At 39.4% G+C, this 16,817-nt stretch overlaps 1 protein-coding gene and 1 long non-coding RNA gene across 2 annotated transcripts; one reads left to right on the top strand and one right to left on the bottom strand.

Moving 5' to 3' along the window:
* Positions 1-264: 264 nt before the first annotated feature.
* LOC138907138 (uncharacterized) lies at positions 265-3,970 on the top strand. The gene is made up of 2 exons (XR_011414897.1): positions 265-1,563; positions 3,632-3,970. It is a non-coding gene; the product is annotated as an uncharacterized lncRNA (long non-coding RNA).
* A 7,335-nt stretch (positions 3,971-11,305) lies between these two features.
* Positions 11,306-12,748, bottom strand: LOC138908291 (uncharacterized). The gene is made up of 2 exons (XM_070198949.1): positions 12,476-12,748; positions 11,306-12,247 (listed from the first exon to the last, which is right to left on the bottom strand). Exons 1-2 carry the CDS (start codon positions 12,746-12,748, stop codon positions 11,306-11,308), a joined length of 1,215 nt encoding a protein of 404 aa, XP_070055050.1.
* Positions 12,749-16,817: the final 4,069 nt, after the last annotated feature.

Here is a 16,817-nt window from a genome sequence, read left to right as displayed (position 1 = left end):
GAACTTGTATTGTTATGCAGAAGTGTGCATTGACTAGTTTAGTTTCTGAGATTGATAAGCTCTACATTTGTAAAAGAAATTCTCAGATCTTGTTTTGTCTTTACTGATGCCAAGCTATCTCGTTCATTATTTTATTATCAACAAGAGTCACGGGATAATCTCTCTCTCTCTCTCTCTCTATATATATATATATATATATATATATATATATATATATATATATATATATATATATATATATATATAAGGGACTTGACAGGCTGACGTGACATTTCTCAATACTTAGGAATCACATTTATCTTTTTCTCATTTTATTAAAATTTTTCTCCTATATCAATTGTTAGACGTCCTTTTTGAAAAGCCACCTTCCCACTTATAAAGGTTATACTGAATAACCGATCCGTTTTAATTCTTATAAGTCCTTTAGCAACAAAACATTTCATGAATGCAAAAGTCACATCACAATCAGAGAAAGAAACGTTCCTTTCTACTTACTAGAAGTCCTTACTCACAAGGCTTTCAGATACTGCTTTCTGCTTCAAAATTTCAATGGGATCTTTCACAACTGCTCCGCATTACTCATGAGTCATGAGGTGTATTAATTTTTATGCTACTATTTTCATCTATTTTCTATTTTACTCTTCATTGTTTCCTTTGTAATATTTTCTTCTTTCACAGCGAAATTATGATGTTACCATGTATCAATTGTGTTCCCTGGAAGTGCTACTTCGATATAATTTTGGTACATATCATCTTGAAATCTTCCTTTTTTTTTTAAACTTCGCGCCCCTTTGGTCTACAAAGGAGAAACTTAGCATCTGATTTTTCTTTTATGATGCACTTCGGAATCTCTTTATATATAACCATATGTCGGATCTTTCCTTTACAAAAATCTTTCAATTTATTGAAATGAGTATGAGAATATAAATGGTAGGATGAACTTTGGAGCATAGAACATATATTTTGAGATTTTGCAGTAGATCATGAGGAGAAAAGGGAGGGATTTGTTTTCTGATTAGAGAAGTAGGAAGACAGATGGTAAGAAAACGGAGTATTATGAAAAGAAATATAAAGAAAAACAAAATGAACAGAAAAGTAAAGAGTAATTACTGAAGAACAACAAAGGGAGAAAGCAAAAACGATAGAAAAGGAAGTAGAGGAGATCTGATTTCTTTTGATTTTTAAATCTTTTCCTTTTTAGTTCTCCTTTTCTTCTCTTATATTTTAAATAAAAGGAATACTTGCACAACAAAACTTAACTAAAAGATAAATGGGTGACATCTCAGCTTTGCATCCTCTAAATGGTACATCGCCGTTTCTTTTCTTTGTTTTATATTAATACTGATTTCTTATATTTTCTTACTCACGTGTTGAATTCTTTTCTTACAGATTATTTTGTCAAATATTTATGTATGATGTCAAAAGAGTCAGCAGATATGGTAGAATAATGAAAAGGTGCTTAATTCTGGAAATCAAATTTATAAAACTTATAAAATTTGATGCATCTTTCTTGTGTGGAGTTCTACCTGGCTTATTTAGGCAGAGTTCAAGAGGCAGATCCAGGTATTATCCGTTTACTTTGATGTGAAAATATAACTTCTAAATAGTTGGTTTAATCGAATAAATGCTTGTATTGTACCAATATTGAAATTGGTTTCCCGTCTACCAAACCACTATGTCCTTTAATTTAACCTGTAATTTTGGAAGTGGAACTTCCTATTCTGTTCTCTAATGGGTTTGAGTTTTCTTTAGGTCAAAGCATGTTTGTTGCCTCTCACCATATTTTTCTTTGTGTGTATATGTGTGTGTAAATAAATAGATTAATTACTTCTTATTTATTTAGATGGCTAATTTTTTATTTCAAAATTTTCCTAATTCATTTGATTTATCAGAACAGTATGTCTACCCATATTTTCTAATATTCACTTTTAAAGGAGCCAAATTGTTACAAATTCGTACAAGTCGTTGGAAGCTGACACTATACTACCACAAGAGTCGAGTTAATAAGTTTGGCACATCTCTAAGACCAAATAGTTATTTTTTCATTTTCTTTTATGTTTCTTATCTCACTGATGGCTCTTTTCTATTTATCTATTGTCTATATATTGTTGTAATCGTGATAGAGAAGACAATGTAAAGCTGTGAGCATTATAAAAATTTGTAATAAATAAGGATAACAAAGAGACATAGTAATAGTATAAGAGTCAATAATTATCTTCTTCCTTTCTTCGGATTGATATTCTTAGTCCAGTTTTCTAACTCCCTTTCTTTGGTTTTCATCTACTTTCTTCCTTTTCTAAATTTTCATTACTTCGTGTTTCATTACCCGCGAAGACAATACATAATTATAATTTCTAAATAATTTACCTCACTATGCCAAATAAAAAAACATAAAAACTTAATATCTTGGTGTCAAATAGCATTGCTCCCCACAATGTTGGTTGCGGATTCGGCGAACCGAATAGTTTTAGTTCAAACTCTTTATTTGTATTAAAAAATCCAATGAATTTGTATAAATTATTGATTTAAAATCCAATAACTTACAATGATTATAATCTCGAACTCATAAGGTTTAAATATTAACTATGTCTCTGTTGCTCCCAGGAAAGCAGTGAGAATCAATTGCTCTTGGAAAAGCTCCCAAAAGATTATTGTTAGTCCATTTCTGGAACTAAAAAAAATTATCTTAAATAGAATTTTGTTTTTTTTGCTGTTTGCTTCTCCCTCCCTCTTTTTAAAAGTTACTTTTCTCTATTTATAAGATGAGTGACGCAAATATTAAAATAGAAGCAAAATTTATGGTATATTTTGAGAGAATTAGGAGAAGGACAAAGGGATTTCTAAATTTGAAGAAGAGAGGAAAGGTTAGATTTTTTTTTTTTAAAAGGTAACCGTCGGAGAAGAAAAAAAAAAGGAAGAAAATTAACAAATGAAGAGCAAACAAAAAGAAGGAAATAATTAGAGCAAGAAATAATGGAGGATAGAGAGGAAGTAGGCAATAGCAGTTTATTCAGATGACCAGAAATTGAGAATTAAGGAAATAAATAGAAAACAATGAAAGGAATTTTTTTCCTTTTCCTTTTTCTTATTTTTGGTTTCATTACTTCTTCTTTCGGTTTCCTAAAAAAAAGTAATACAACTATATAATTAAAGTAGAAAAAGTTAATCAAGTCGTTAGATACATATATAAATATATTACACTAAGAGAATGTGTATTTAACCTCCCCCAAACCCCCAACCCCACCCCCACAATATGAGAATTTTTCTAAAAGATTCATTTTCCATTTTTGAAGAATATTAGACCAAACAAATGTAATTTGTTTAAGCTTAATTATAATAAAAACATTTATTGTGATTTTATCAATATATACAATTAATTTCTTAAAATAGCTGAAAAATATTGACTAAATTTTTAAAAAAAATCTATTTATTGTTGTTTTTCATAGTCGCGCAAAGCGCGGCAAATTTCCTAGTGAATATTATAATGTAGGGAATTCATGACAACAAAAGTCTTACCCGTGAATCTTTTACTTTCTTATAATCAGTTGCATTGGAATTATATACATTCTTCTGTACGTCTATTCTATTTACACTATAAATCTAATATTTCTTTTTCTTTCTTAAAATGAAGTATATAAAAAATGCAGTTTCCAGAGGAGTAACATCATGAATATGTTGAGCAGAAGAAAGGCCAAATAATGCTGTCTCGAACTTGGTTCTTTATATGGCTACGAGTAAAAAATTTATATTTCCAAGTTGGCCTTATTTCGGCGCGAAAGACTATAAATTCATGTGATATAATCTTGTCCAATTCTCCAATTCCAAAGCTCTATTTCTGTCAAGAATTAAGATAGCTAATATTGTAATTAGTTGTCCATAACCTCTATTCAAGCAGTTTATGTACCCGCAATCGTGTGACCCTGCTCCTGTCGTATAAATTCATGTGATATAATCTTGTCCAGTTCTCCAATTCCAAAGCTCTATTTCTGTCAAGAATTAAGATAGCTAATGTTGTAATTAGTTGTCCATAACCTCTATTCAAGCAGTTTATGTACCCGCAATCGTCTGACCCTGTTCCTGCTACGACATTTGCACATTTAGATGTTACTACCATACTATCAAGAGGATTGGCTGCCAAAGATATTTATCCAGCAGTAGATCCTTTAGATTCAACGCCAACCATGCTTCAACCTCGGATCGTTGGTGCTGAACATTACGAAACCGCCCAAAGGGTTAAGCAAACTTTAAAGTCCTAAGTTTAGTACTATTTTTAATTCAGTCCATTTTAATTTCTGTATTTGTAGTTGGTCCCTTTTGCAATTACTGGATATTAGAGACACGTGGTTAGTATGCCGTTAGAATAGGGAATCCTAGGTTGGCTTCGTTATATGTTGACAATGTACTCATTTTCAGAATCATCAGAAATATTATCCAATTTTTCTCTATCTTTTTCTTCCTCTCTTCTCTTCTCTCAAATTATGTTTCTTCATGACTGAGCTCTTCTATAGCTCAGCTCGTGAATCAGAGCTACATCTTGGAGAAAAGGGGGTACCAACTGGCCTATGTTTTGTGTGAGGTGTGTCACAGATTTGGAAATGTCAGACCCATTGATATTGTTGATAAGTTCAACAATAACAAACAAACTGGAAGTGTGGATAGCTATCAAGAAAGGTTTGATGAACTCAAATCCTACATATTACTAGTAAACCCTCTTTTGAATAAAACTCATTTTATTGCTAGTTACATTAGCGGATTAAAACCTGAGTTGAAACCCTTAGTATAAGCCCTTAGTAGGTTTAGCCAATCCTGCATCTCTAATGGATGCATACGAAATAGCTAAATCCTATGAAGCATCTTTCGAAGCCTTGACTAGAAACACTACTCCTAGAATTTTTCATTACCCAAATCACCCTCAAACTAATTTTAGAGCCATTGTGTCTTACCAGGGAACCTATAACCAACCTCAAAATATCCAACAATAAGGCGCTTGTTCCTAGACCAAGAGTTCCATTCAAACCAAACACTTATTTTGATGCCACTAGAGATAAAAGTCTTTGCTATAAATGTCATGAAAAGTATTTCCCTGACCACCAATGTAAGCCCAAAACAGTTAATACCATCACTTGGGAAGGTGAGATTTCAGAGGCCCAGATGCAAGTTATGGAATAAGTGCAGGCTCTGCAAGAAGAGTGTGAAGCTAGTAGAAACAAGAATGATATGCAGGAGAGAAAGTTCAGGAGGAAGTGCAAGCTGAAATATCTCTTTGTGTGGCTATGGGGAGGCCCAGTTCTCCCTCTACAGTCAAAATTTTAGGTTATGGAAAGAAGATTCCCTTATCTATTTTGATCGACTCCGGGTTAACTCACAGTTTTGTAGATCCCCAAGTGGTTAAGAGTCTCAAATTAGAGGTGATGCCCTGTGCTATGAAAGTAAATGTAGCAAATGAGAAAACAATGTAGTGTAATAAAGTTTGTCCTCAATTATGGTGGTAAATACAAGATGAATATTTTTGTTTTGATATGGGAGTACTGAGAGTGGGAGGTTGTGGCTTGGTTCTTGGGATGAACTGGTTGGATATGTTTTCACCTCTTATCCTAAATACCAGGCCCCCTAATGTCACGATCCCAATTTACCCTTCGTAGGATGTCGTGATGGCACCTAGTCTCTAAGACTAGGCAAGCCTAACAAATTACGGAATAACATAATAAGAGTCTGAAACTCAAACCTCAATAGTTGTAATAAATGAAAACTGCAAGTCAAAGAACTACAATCTCCCAAAATCTGGTAGAAACAAGTCACAAGTTTCTAAGAGAAATACTAATGTCTCTATACATTAGAGTCTACTAAAATAAGAAAAACAACATAATAAGGATAAAGCGGGACTCCGAGGTCTGCGGACGCTGACAGATGTACCTTGAAGTCTCCGCACACAGGTAGCTCACTGATATCTGGCTGGTAAGAAGTACCTGGATCTGTCCAAAACGATGTGCATAAGCGTAGTATGAGTACACCACAACGATACCTAGTAAGTGTCAAGCCTAACATCGATAAAGTAGTGACGAGGTCAGGTCAGGCCCTACTGGAAATAATAGAAATGTAAGGCAGAGGACGTAATAATATAACTAAATGACCGAGAAGTGAACAACACAGCAAATAAAGGTAAACAACAGGGGCGCTCCCGAGGTACCGCCTCGTAGTCCCAAAAAGTAAATATGCAGTGCGGGGGGATCTCCCAAGGAACCGCCTCTTAGTCCCAAAAGTAAATATGCAATACAGGTGAATCTCCCGAGAAAATGTCTCGTAGTCCCAAAAGTAAATATGCAGTACATGAGGATCTCCCGAGGAACCGCCTCGTAGTCCCAAAAGTAAATATGCAGTATAGGGGGATCTCTTGAGGATCCGCCTCGTAGTCCCAAAAGTAAATATGTAGCACATGGGAATCTCCCGAGGAACCGCCTCATAGTCCCAAAGTAAATATGCAACAGATATCCGAAGAAAATAACAAATTTACAGCAAGAATCTCACAGTTAAAGATTTAAATCAAATCAAATAAGCAGGTAATTCAGCTAAGCATGTTACACATATTGCAAGTAAGAGTTAGGGCACGTAGACATATGATACTAGACTCAACATGATCACTACATATACTAAAGCAACTCAGTTAAAGAATTTAAAAGAAGACTACTCAGCAAGAACCTATATTTTCAAATTTAGCCCGTGTACGCACTCGTCACCTCGCATACATGGCACGTACATATCATAAAATATTATAACAGGTTCAAATCCTAAGGGGCTTTTCTCCACACAGGGTTAGACAAGCCACTTACCTCAAGTCAAGCTCACTCAGTCAATAAGAATGGCTTTCCCTCGATTTTCCGACTCCGATCGGCTCGAATCAAGTCACAATTAATTCGATTCAGTGAATACAAATTATAGGAATTAATTCCATATGAAAATACAGATTTTTCAATAAAAATCCAAAATTTAACTCAAAAATCACCCGTGGGGCCCACATATCGGAACCCGACAAAGGTTACAAAATATGAACTCCCATTCAACCATGAGTCCAACCATATCAATTTTATCAAATTCCGACATCAACTCGACCTCCAAATCTCAAATTTTTATTTTGAAATCCCTAGGCCCAAATCCTCTAATTTCACCTAAAAAAGCATGTAATCTAATCGAAATACTCAATGATAATCCAATATTATTGACTAACAATTATCACAAGTGACTTACCTCAAGTTTTCCCGTGAATTCTCTCTGAAAATCGCCCCAAAACCGTGTTGGAAATGACCAAAAATGACAAAAACTCGGAACCCTCTGTTTTTGTACACTTCCTAGAGGTTCCGCTTCTACGGAATATTTAACCGCATCTGTGGTTCTGCTTTGCGGTAAGTCTCCTGCTTCTGTGACAGCCTTCGCTTATGCGGACAAGGAGTCCGCTTCTGCGATGAAGCGTCCGCTTCTGCGGTCCCAAGCGCACCTACGATCCTTCGTCCGATCTGCGGTCGCGCAGATGCAAAAATTTCCTCTGCACCTGCGGCCACTGCTTCATTCTCCCTTTTCCGCTTCTCTGCTCCCACACTCGCTTCTGCGAGCCAAATTCCGCAAGTGCGATTGCATCAGATGACAGAAAGTTTCCAACTTTGTTCTAAGTCCAAATTTCGATCCGTTAACCATACGAAACTCACCCGAGGCTCCCGGGACCTCAACCAAATACACCAACAAGTCCTAAAACATAATACGAAGTTGGTCGAAGCCTCAAATCACATCAACCAATGCTAAAAACACTAATCATACCTCAATTCAAGCCTAATGAATCTAAGAAATTCCAACTTCTACATTCGATGTCGAAACCTATCAAATCAAGTCCGATTGACCTCAAATTTTGCACACAAGTCATAAATGACATAACGGACCTATTCAAATTTTCAGAATCGGATTCCGACCTCGATATAAAAAAGTCAACTCCCCGGTCAAACTTTTAACTTAAATTTTTATTTTTGCCATTTCAAGCATAATTTAACTACGGACTTCCAAATAATTTTCCGGACACGCTTATAAGTCCAAAATCACCATACAGAGCCATTGTAATTATCAAAACTCTATTCTGGAGTCGTTTACACATAAGTAAATATCCGGTCAACCTTTTCAACTTAAGTTTTTCCTCCTTGAGACTAAGTGTCTCAATTCATTCCTAAACCTCACCGGACCAGAACTGACTACCCCGACAAGTCATATAATAGCTATAAAGTACAAAAATGAGTAGTAAGTGGGGGAACGGGGCTACAATTCTTAAAACGACCGACCGGGTCGTTACATCCTCCTCCTCTTAAACAAATGTTCGTCCTCGAACGGGTTTAGAATTATACCTGGAGTGGTGAAAAGATGAGGATAACGGATAACGACTGCACATATCATGATCGGTCTCCTAGGTCGCCTCCTCGACCAGATGACCCCTCTACTATACTTTCACTGAAGCAATGCTCTTCGATCTCAACTTTCTAACTTGTCTGTCCAAAATGGCCACTGGTTCCTCAACATAAGATAGATCCTTGTCCAACTGGACTGTGCTGAAGTCTAACATGTGAGACGAATTGTCGTGATACTCCCGGAGCATGGAAACATGGAACACTGGATGAACTGCAGAGAGACTAGGTGGTAGTGTAAGTCTGTAAGCCACCTCTCCAACTCTCTCAAGAATCTCAAAAGGCCCAATATACCTAGGGCTCAACTTGCCCTTCTTCCCGAACCTCATAACACCCTTCATAGGTGAAACCCGGAGCAAGACCCGCTCACCAACCATGAATGCAACATCACGAACCTTCCGATCCGCATAACTCTTATGTCTAGACTGTACCGTGTGAAGCCGTTCTGAATCAATTTAACCTTCTCCAAAGCATCCTGAACCAAGTCAGTACCCAATAGCCTAGCCTCACCCAGCTCAAACCAACCCACCGGAGATTGGCACCGTCTCCCATATAAAGCCTCGTATGGAGCCATCTGAATGCTCGATTGATAGTTGTTCATGTAAGCAAACTCTGCAAGTGGAAAGAACTGATCCCAATCACCCCCAAAATCTATCACACACGCACGAAGCATATCCTCCAATATTTGAATAGTGCGCTCGGACTGTCCGTTCGTTTGAGGGTGAAATGTTGTACTCAACTCTACTCGAGTATCTAGCTCACACTGCACGACCCTCCAGAACCATGATGTAAACTACGTACCCCAGTCAGAGATAATAGATATCGGTACGCCATGAAACCTGCCAATCTCGTGAAAATAAACCTGAGCCAGTCGCTCCGAAGAGTAAGTAGTAACCACATGGATGAAATGCGCTGACTTTGTCAATCTATCCACAATCACCCAAACTGCATCGAACTTCCTCTGAGTCTGTGGGAGTCCAACAGCGAAATCCATAGTGATTCGCTCCCATTTCCATTCTGGAATCTCTAACTTCTGAAGCAATTCACCCGGTCGCTGATGCTCATACTTCACCTGCTGGCAATTTAGGCACCGAGCTATATATTCCACTATGTCTTTCTTCATCCGCCTCTACCAATAGTGTTGTCTCAAGTCCTGATACATCTTTGAAGCACCCGGATGAATGGAGTATCGCGAACTGTGAGCCTCCTGGAGAATCAACTCATGCAAACCATATACATTGAGCACACAAAGCCTAACTTGCATCCGTAATACACCGTTATCTCTAATAGTGACTTCCTTGGCATCACCGTGCTGAACTGTGTCCTTAAGGACTAGCAAATGGGGGTCATCATAATGACGCTCTCTGATATGATCATAAAGAGAAGACTGAGAAACCAGACAAGCCAAAACTCGGATCGGCTCGGAAACATCCAATCTAACAAGCTGGTTGGCCAAGGCCTGAACATCCAAGGCTAAAGGCCTTTCTGCTACCGATAAATATGCTAAGCTTTCCAAACTCTCCGGCTTATGACTCAAGGCACTGGCCACCACATTGGCCTTCCCGGGATGATAGAGAATGGTGATATTATAAACCTTAAGCAACTCCAACCACCTCCGCTGCCACAAATTAAGATCCTTCTGTTTAAATAGAAGTTATAGACTCTAGTGATCGGTATAAACCTCACAATGGGCACCGTACAAATAATGCCGCCAAATCTTTAAAGCATGAACAATAGCTGCTCACTTAAGGTCGTGGATAGGGTAATTCTTCTCATGTACCTTTAACTATCTGGACACATAGGCAATCACCCTACTGTCTTGCATCAACACTGCATCGAGACCAATACGCGATGCATCATAATACACAGTATAAGACCCTGAACGTGTAGGCAACACCAATACTGGGGTTGTAGTCAAAGTTGTCTTGAGCTTTTGAAAGCTCTCCTCACATTCCTCGGTCCACCTGAACGGAGCACTCTTCTAGGTCAATTTGGTCATAGATGCAGCAATAGAATAGAAACCCTCTACAAATTAGCGATAATACCCTGCCAAACCAAGGAAAACTCTGGATATCCGTAATTGAGGACGGCCTGGACCAACCCTGCACTGCCTCAATCTTCTTCGAATCTACCTTGATCCCTTCGTACGAAACTATATGACCCAAGAATCCCACTGAATCAAGCCAGAATTCACACTTTGAAAATTTTGTGTATAACCTCTTTTCTCTCAAAGTCTGAAGCATAGTCCTCAGGTACTGCTTATGATCCTCCCGACTCCAGGAATACACCAAAATGTCGTCAATAAACACAATGATGAAAGAATCGAGATAGGGCTGAAATACACTATTCATCAAGTGAATAAATGTTGCTGGGGCATTGGTCAGCCCATAAGACATCACAAGGAAATCGTAATGACCATACCGAGTCCTGAAAGCAGTCTTCAGAATATCTGGCTCCCGAATCTTCAACTGGTGATAGCCTGAACGCAAGTCAATTTTAGAGAACACCCTGGCACCCTGAACCTGATCAAATAGGTCATCAATACGTGGCAATGGATACTTGTTCTTCACTGTAACCTTGTTTAACTGGCGGTAATCAATACACATCCACATAGAACCATCCTTCTTCTTCACAAATAAGACAGGATCACCTCAAGGCGATACACTGGGCCAAACAAAATCCTTATCAAGCAGCTCCTGTAACTGCTCTTTTAATTTTTTCAATTCTGTTGGGGCCATACGATATGGTAGAATAGAAATGGGTTGAGTGCCCGATAACAAATCAATGCCAAAGTCAATATCCCTGTCGGGTGGCATACCCGGAAGATCCGCTGGGAATACATCTGAAAAATCCCTTACCACTGGAACTGACTACACGGTAGGAGTATCAACACTAACATCTCTCACATAGGCCAGATACGTATCACATCCCTTCTCAATTATTCGTTGAGCCTTAAGAAATGAAAGAACCCTACTAGGAACATAATCTAAGGTACCTCTCCACTCTAGACGTAGTAGATCTGGCATAGCCAACATCACCGTCTTGGTGTAACAATCAAGGATAGCGTGATAGGGCGACAACCAGTCCATGCCTAAAATAATATCGAAATCCACCATATTGAGTAATAATAAATCAGCTATGGTCTCAAAATAGCTGATAGCAATCAAAAACGACCGATACACGCGGTCAACAATAATAGAATCACCCACGGGTGTAGATACATAAACAAAAGAACTCAAAGAATTATGGGATGCGCCCAAACACGGGGCAAAATAAGATGACACATAAGAATAAGTGGAGCCTGGATCAAATAAGACATATGCATCTCTATGACAGACCGGAACAATACATGTGATAACAGAATAGGATGCGACTGCCTCTGTCCTAGCAGGAAGGGCATAATATCTGGCCTGGCCTTCCCCTCTAGTTTGACCTCTACCTGTCCGACCTCCACCTCTAGCTGGCTGTGCAGGTGGAGTGGCAACTGGTGCAGTAATCATGACCTGAGAAATCTGAGGGCCCTGTGGAATAAGTCGGGCCTGAGAAATCTGTGAAGGTGCACCCCTCCTGAATCTGGGCCAATCCCTCACCATATGACGAGTGTCACCACACTCAAAACAAGCTCTCGGAGGACTTGTCTGTTGTGACTGGCTCAGGCATGATCGACTGGAATGACCGCTGGAAGCACCCCATATAGGACGTACATTAGATACTGGCGGTGCATAATAAGGATCCTGGGGCCTAGGAATTGTCGGAGTACCGCTAGCGGCTGGAAGTGCTGAATAAACAGGACGATTCCTATAACCCCTACCCTGACAAGTTGTAGATGGGGCACGAGAACTGTTATACATGCCAGAATCTCTGGGTCACTTAGCTTCCCTCTCTTCTCTCTCCCGGATCCGCATACCCTCCAATCTCATAGCAATTGACACCACCTGCTGGTATGCGATGTCCATCTCCAACTCTCGGGCCATACTGAATCTGATAATAGGGTGGAGCCCCTCAATAAATCGGCGAACCCGCTCTCGAACAGTAGCAACCAAGGCTGGTGCATGCCTAGCCAAATCACTGAATTGGACCACATACTCTGACACGGTCATAGAACTCCGGCGCAACTGCTCCAACTCTGCACGCCATGCATCTCTAAGACTCTGAGGAACATATTCCCTCAAGAACATATCTGAAAACTCAGTCCAGGTGAGTGAAGTTGCCTCAGCCGGACTATCTAGCTCATATGCCCGCCACCACTGGTAGGCTGCTCCTCTAAGCTGGAATGCCGTGAAAGAAACCCCACTAGAATCCACAATACCCATAGCATGAAGGATACGGTGCCATTCCTCAAGAAAACCCTGAGCATCTTCTGAAGCCAAGCCGCTGAAAGTGGGAGGGTGGTACTTCTTGTACCTCACGAGCCTAAGCTGCTCCCCCTCTGAAACTACTGCCTTAACCTCGGGCCGAACTGGGACAATTGGTTGCAATAGTATAACCTCTGGGGCATGGTCAACCTAGGCCCGTGGCTCTGGGGCACGGGTGTCGGGAGTCTGTGCTCCTCCCCCGACCTGAGATTTGGCAGGAGCAAGTGGAATCAACCCTGCTTGAGTTAGAGTGCCGAATATTCTAAAACTGAGCAAGAGTTTCCTGAAGTGCAGGGGTAGTAACAGGCATCTCGGGTGCTCCGGTTGTACCACGTGATCTTCCTCGGCCTCTTGCTCGGCCTTTGCCATGGCCCTGGCCTCTTACGGCTCCAACATGGGGCGTGGGTTATCTGATCATCGGATCCAGTTGTGCGTATCCTCACCATCAGTAAGAGAATAGAAAGACAAGAGTTTAGAATTTCGAAGTCAAGAAATGCTCACAATAAGGAATCAAAGAAATGAACATTTTTCTAATAGTTCCATAGCCTCCCGAAGATAAGTACTGACGTCTCCGTGCCGATCCGCGAGACTCTACTAAACCTGCTTGTGACTCATAATACCTATGAACCTACAGCTCTGATACCAACTTGTCACGACCCCAATTCACCCTCCGTAGGATGTCGTGATAGCACCTAGTCTCTAAGACTAAGTAAGCCTAACAAATTATGGAATAACATAAAAAGAGTCTGAAACTCAAACCTCAATAGTTGTAATAAATGAAAATTGCAAGTCAAAGAACTACAATCTCACAAAATCTGGTAGAAATAAGTCACATACTTCTAAGAGAAATACTAATGTCTCTATACATCAGAGTCTACTAAAATAAGGAAAACAACATGATAAGGATAGAGGGGGACTCCGAGGTCTGCGGACGCTGGCAGATGTACCTTGAAGTCTCCGCACACAGGTAGCTCACTGATATCTGGGCTGGTAAAAAGTACCTGGATTTGCACAAAAAGATGTGCAGAAGTGTAGTATGAGTACACCACAGCAGTACCTAGTAAGTGCCAAGCCTAACCTCGGTAGAGTATTGACGAGATTAGGTCAAGCCCTACTGGAAATAATAGAAAAGTATGACAGAGGATGAAGTAATATAGCAAAATGACTGAGAAGTGAACAACACAGCAAATAGAGGTAAACAACAGGGGCGCTCCCGAGGTACCGCCTCATAGTCCCAAAAGTAAATATGCAGTACATGCGGATATCCAGAGGAACCGTCTTGTAGTCCTAAAAGTAAATATGCAGTATAGGGGATCTCCCAAGGAACCGCCTCGTAGTCCCAAAAGTAAATATGCAATACAGGGGGATCTCCCGAGGAACCGCCTCGTAGTCCCTAAGTAAATATGATATCCGAAGAAAACAACGAATTTACAACAAGAATCTCACAGTTAAAGATTTAAATCAAATCAAATATGCAGGTAATTCAGCTAAGCATGTTGCACATATTGCAAGAAAGAGTTAGGGCACGTAGACATGTGATACTAGACTAAACATGATCACTACATATACTAAAGCCACTCAGTTAAAGAATTTAAAATAAGACTACTCAGCAAGAACCGATATTTCCAAATTTTAGCTCGTGTACGTACTCGTCACTTCGCGTACACGACGCTCACATATCACAAAATGTTACAACAGTATCAAATCCTAAGGGGATTTTCCCCACACAGGGTTAAACAAGGCACTTACCTCAAGCCAAGCTCAATCAGTCAATAGGAATGCCTTTCCCTCAATTTTTTGACTCTGATCGGATCGAATCTAGTCACAATTAATTTGATTCAGTCAATACAAATTATAGGAATTAATTCCATATGAAAATAATATCCAAAATTTAACTTAAAAATTGCCCATGGGGACCACGTCTCGGAACCCGACAAAGGTTACAAAATATGAACTCCCATTCAACCACGAGTCCAACCATATAAATTTTACCAAATTACGACATCAACTCGACCTCCAAATCTCAAATTCTTATTTTGAAATCCCTAGGCCCAAATCCTCTAATTTCACCTCAAAAATACGTAATCTAATCGAAATACTCAACGATAATCCAATATTATTGACTAACAATGATCACAAGTGACTTACCTCAAGTTTTCTCATGAATTCTCTGAAAATCTCCCAAAAACCGTGTTGGAAATGACCAAAAATGACAAAAACTCAGAACTCTCTGTTTTTGTACACTTCCCAGAGGTTCCCCTTCTGCGGAATTTTTAACCGCATATGCGGTTCTGCTTTTGCGGTAAATCTGCCACTTCTGCGACAGCTTTTGCTTCTGTGGAGAAGGAGTCCACTTCTGTGAAGAAGGAGTCCGCTTCTGCGATGAAGCGTCCGCTTCTGCGGTCCCAAGCGCACCTGCGATCCTTCGTCGATCTGCAGTCCCAAGCGTAGATGCAGAATTTTCCTCTGCACCTGCGGCCACTGCTTCATTCTCCCTTTTTCGCTTCTATGCTCCCACGCTCGCTTCTGCGAGCTCGCACCTACGAGCCAAATTTCGCAAGTGCGATTGCATCAGATGACAGAAAGTTTCTAGCTTTATTCTAAGTCCAAATTTCGATCCGTTAACCATCCAAAGCTCACCAGAGGCCCCTGGGACCACAACCAAATACACCAACAAGTCCTAAAACATCATACGAAGTTAGTCGAAGCCTAAAATCACATCAACCAATGCTAATAACATGAATCATACCTCAATTCAAGCCTAATGAAACTAAGAAATTCCAATTTCTACATTCAATGTCGAAACCTATCAAATCAAGTCCGATTGACCTCAAATTTTACACACAAGTCATAAATGCCATAACAAACCTATTCAAATTTTTAGAATCGAATTCCGACCGCGATATTAAAAAGTCAACTCCCCGGTCAAACTTTCAAACTTAAATTTTTATTTTTGTCATTTCAAGCATAATTTAACTACGGACTTCCAAAGAATTTTTTGAAAATTCTCCTAAGTCCAAAATCACCATACAGAGCCATTGTAATCATCAAAACTCTATTTTGTGGTCGTTTACACATAAGTCAATATCCGATCAACCTTTTCAACTTAAGTTTTTCCTCCTTGAGACTAAGTGTCTCAATTCATTCTAAAACCTCACCGAACTCGAACTGACTACCCCGGCAAGTCATATAACATCTATAAAGTAAAAAATGAGTACTAAGTAGGGGAACAACGCTACAATTCTCAAAATACTGGCCGGGTCGTTACACCTAGTTTGTCCTTCTATTTGGAGGATAGATTAGTCACCTTGATGGGACACCAGGAAGATTCTTTTCTTGTTCACAATGAGGGAGATAAGTTAGAAAAGCTTATTAGTAAAAACTTATGTGGAAATGTGGCTGCAATCCATATCTTGAAGTCCAATCATGAAACAAAAACTAAGATTGAGTTGCCTAAGGAGGGAGGAATCAGTATTGCTGAAGTACCAGGATGTGTTTGTTGTACCTAAAGGGCTATCTCTACCAAGAACTTGTGATCATTCAATACCATTAGTCCCAGGAGCACAACCCTTCAATTTGAGGCCATATAGATACTCATTTGATCAAAACAATACCATTGAAAACACCATTGAAGAGATGCTGAAATCCAAAACTGTTGTTCCTAGTCATTCATGTTTTGCTTCTCCTACCTTACTAGTAAAGAAGAAAGACAATACCTAGAGGCTATGTGTGGATTACAGGAGACTCAATTCATTGACAGTTAAGAACAAATACCATATTCCAATGGTGGAAGACCTATTGGATGAGCTAAATCGTTCCAAAGTATTTTCGAAGGTGGATTTGAGATCAGGATACCACAAAGTCCGGATGAAGACAGAAGATGAGCACAAAACTGCTTTCAAAACTCACCATGGCTTATGGCAGTTCAGGGTAATGCCTTTTGGGCTCACTAATGCACCTGTAAGTTTTCAGTCTCTGATGCACCAAGTTTTTGGTTCTTATCTTAGAAAGTTTATACTTGTGTTCT

Source organism: Nicotiana tomentosiformis, chromosome 3 (genome assembly GCF_000390325.3).
Source record: "Nicotiana tomentosiformis chromosome 3, ASM39032v3, whole genome shotgun sequence".
NCBI classification, from domain to species: domain Eukaryota; kingdom Viridiplantae; phylum Streptophyta; class Magnoliopsida; order Solanales; family Solanaceae; genus Nicotiana; species Nicotiana tomentosiformis.
The sequence above is the reverse complement of the archived record's forward strand: the minus strand, read 5'-3'. Positions and strand labels throughout refer to the sequence as shown.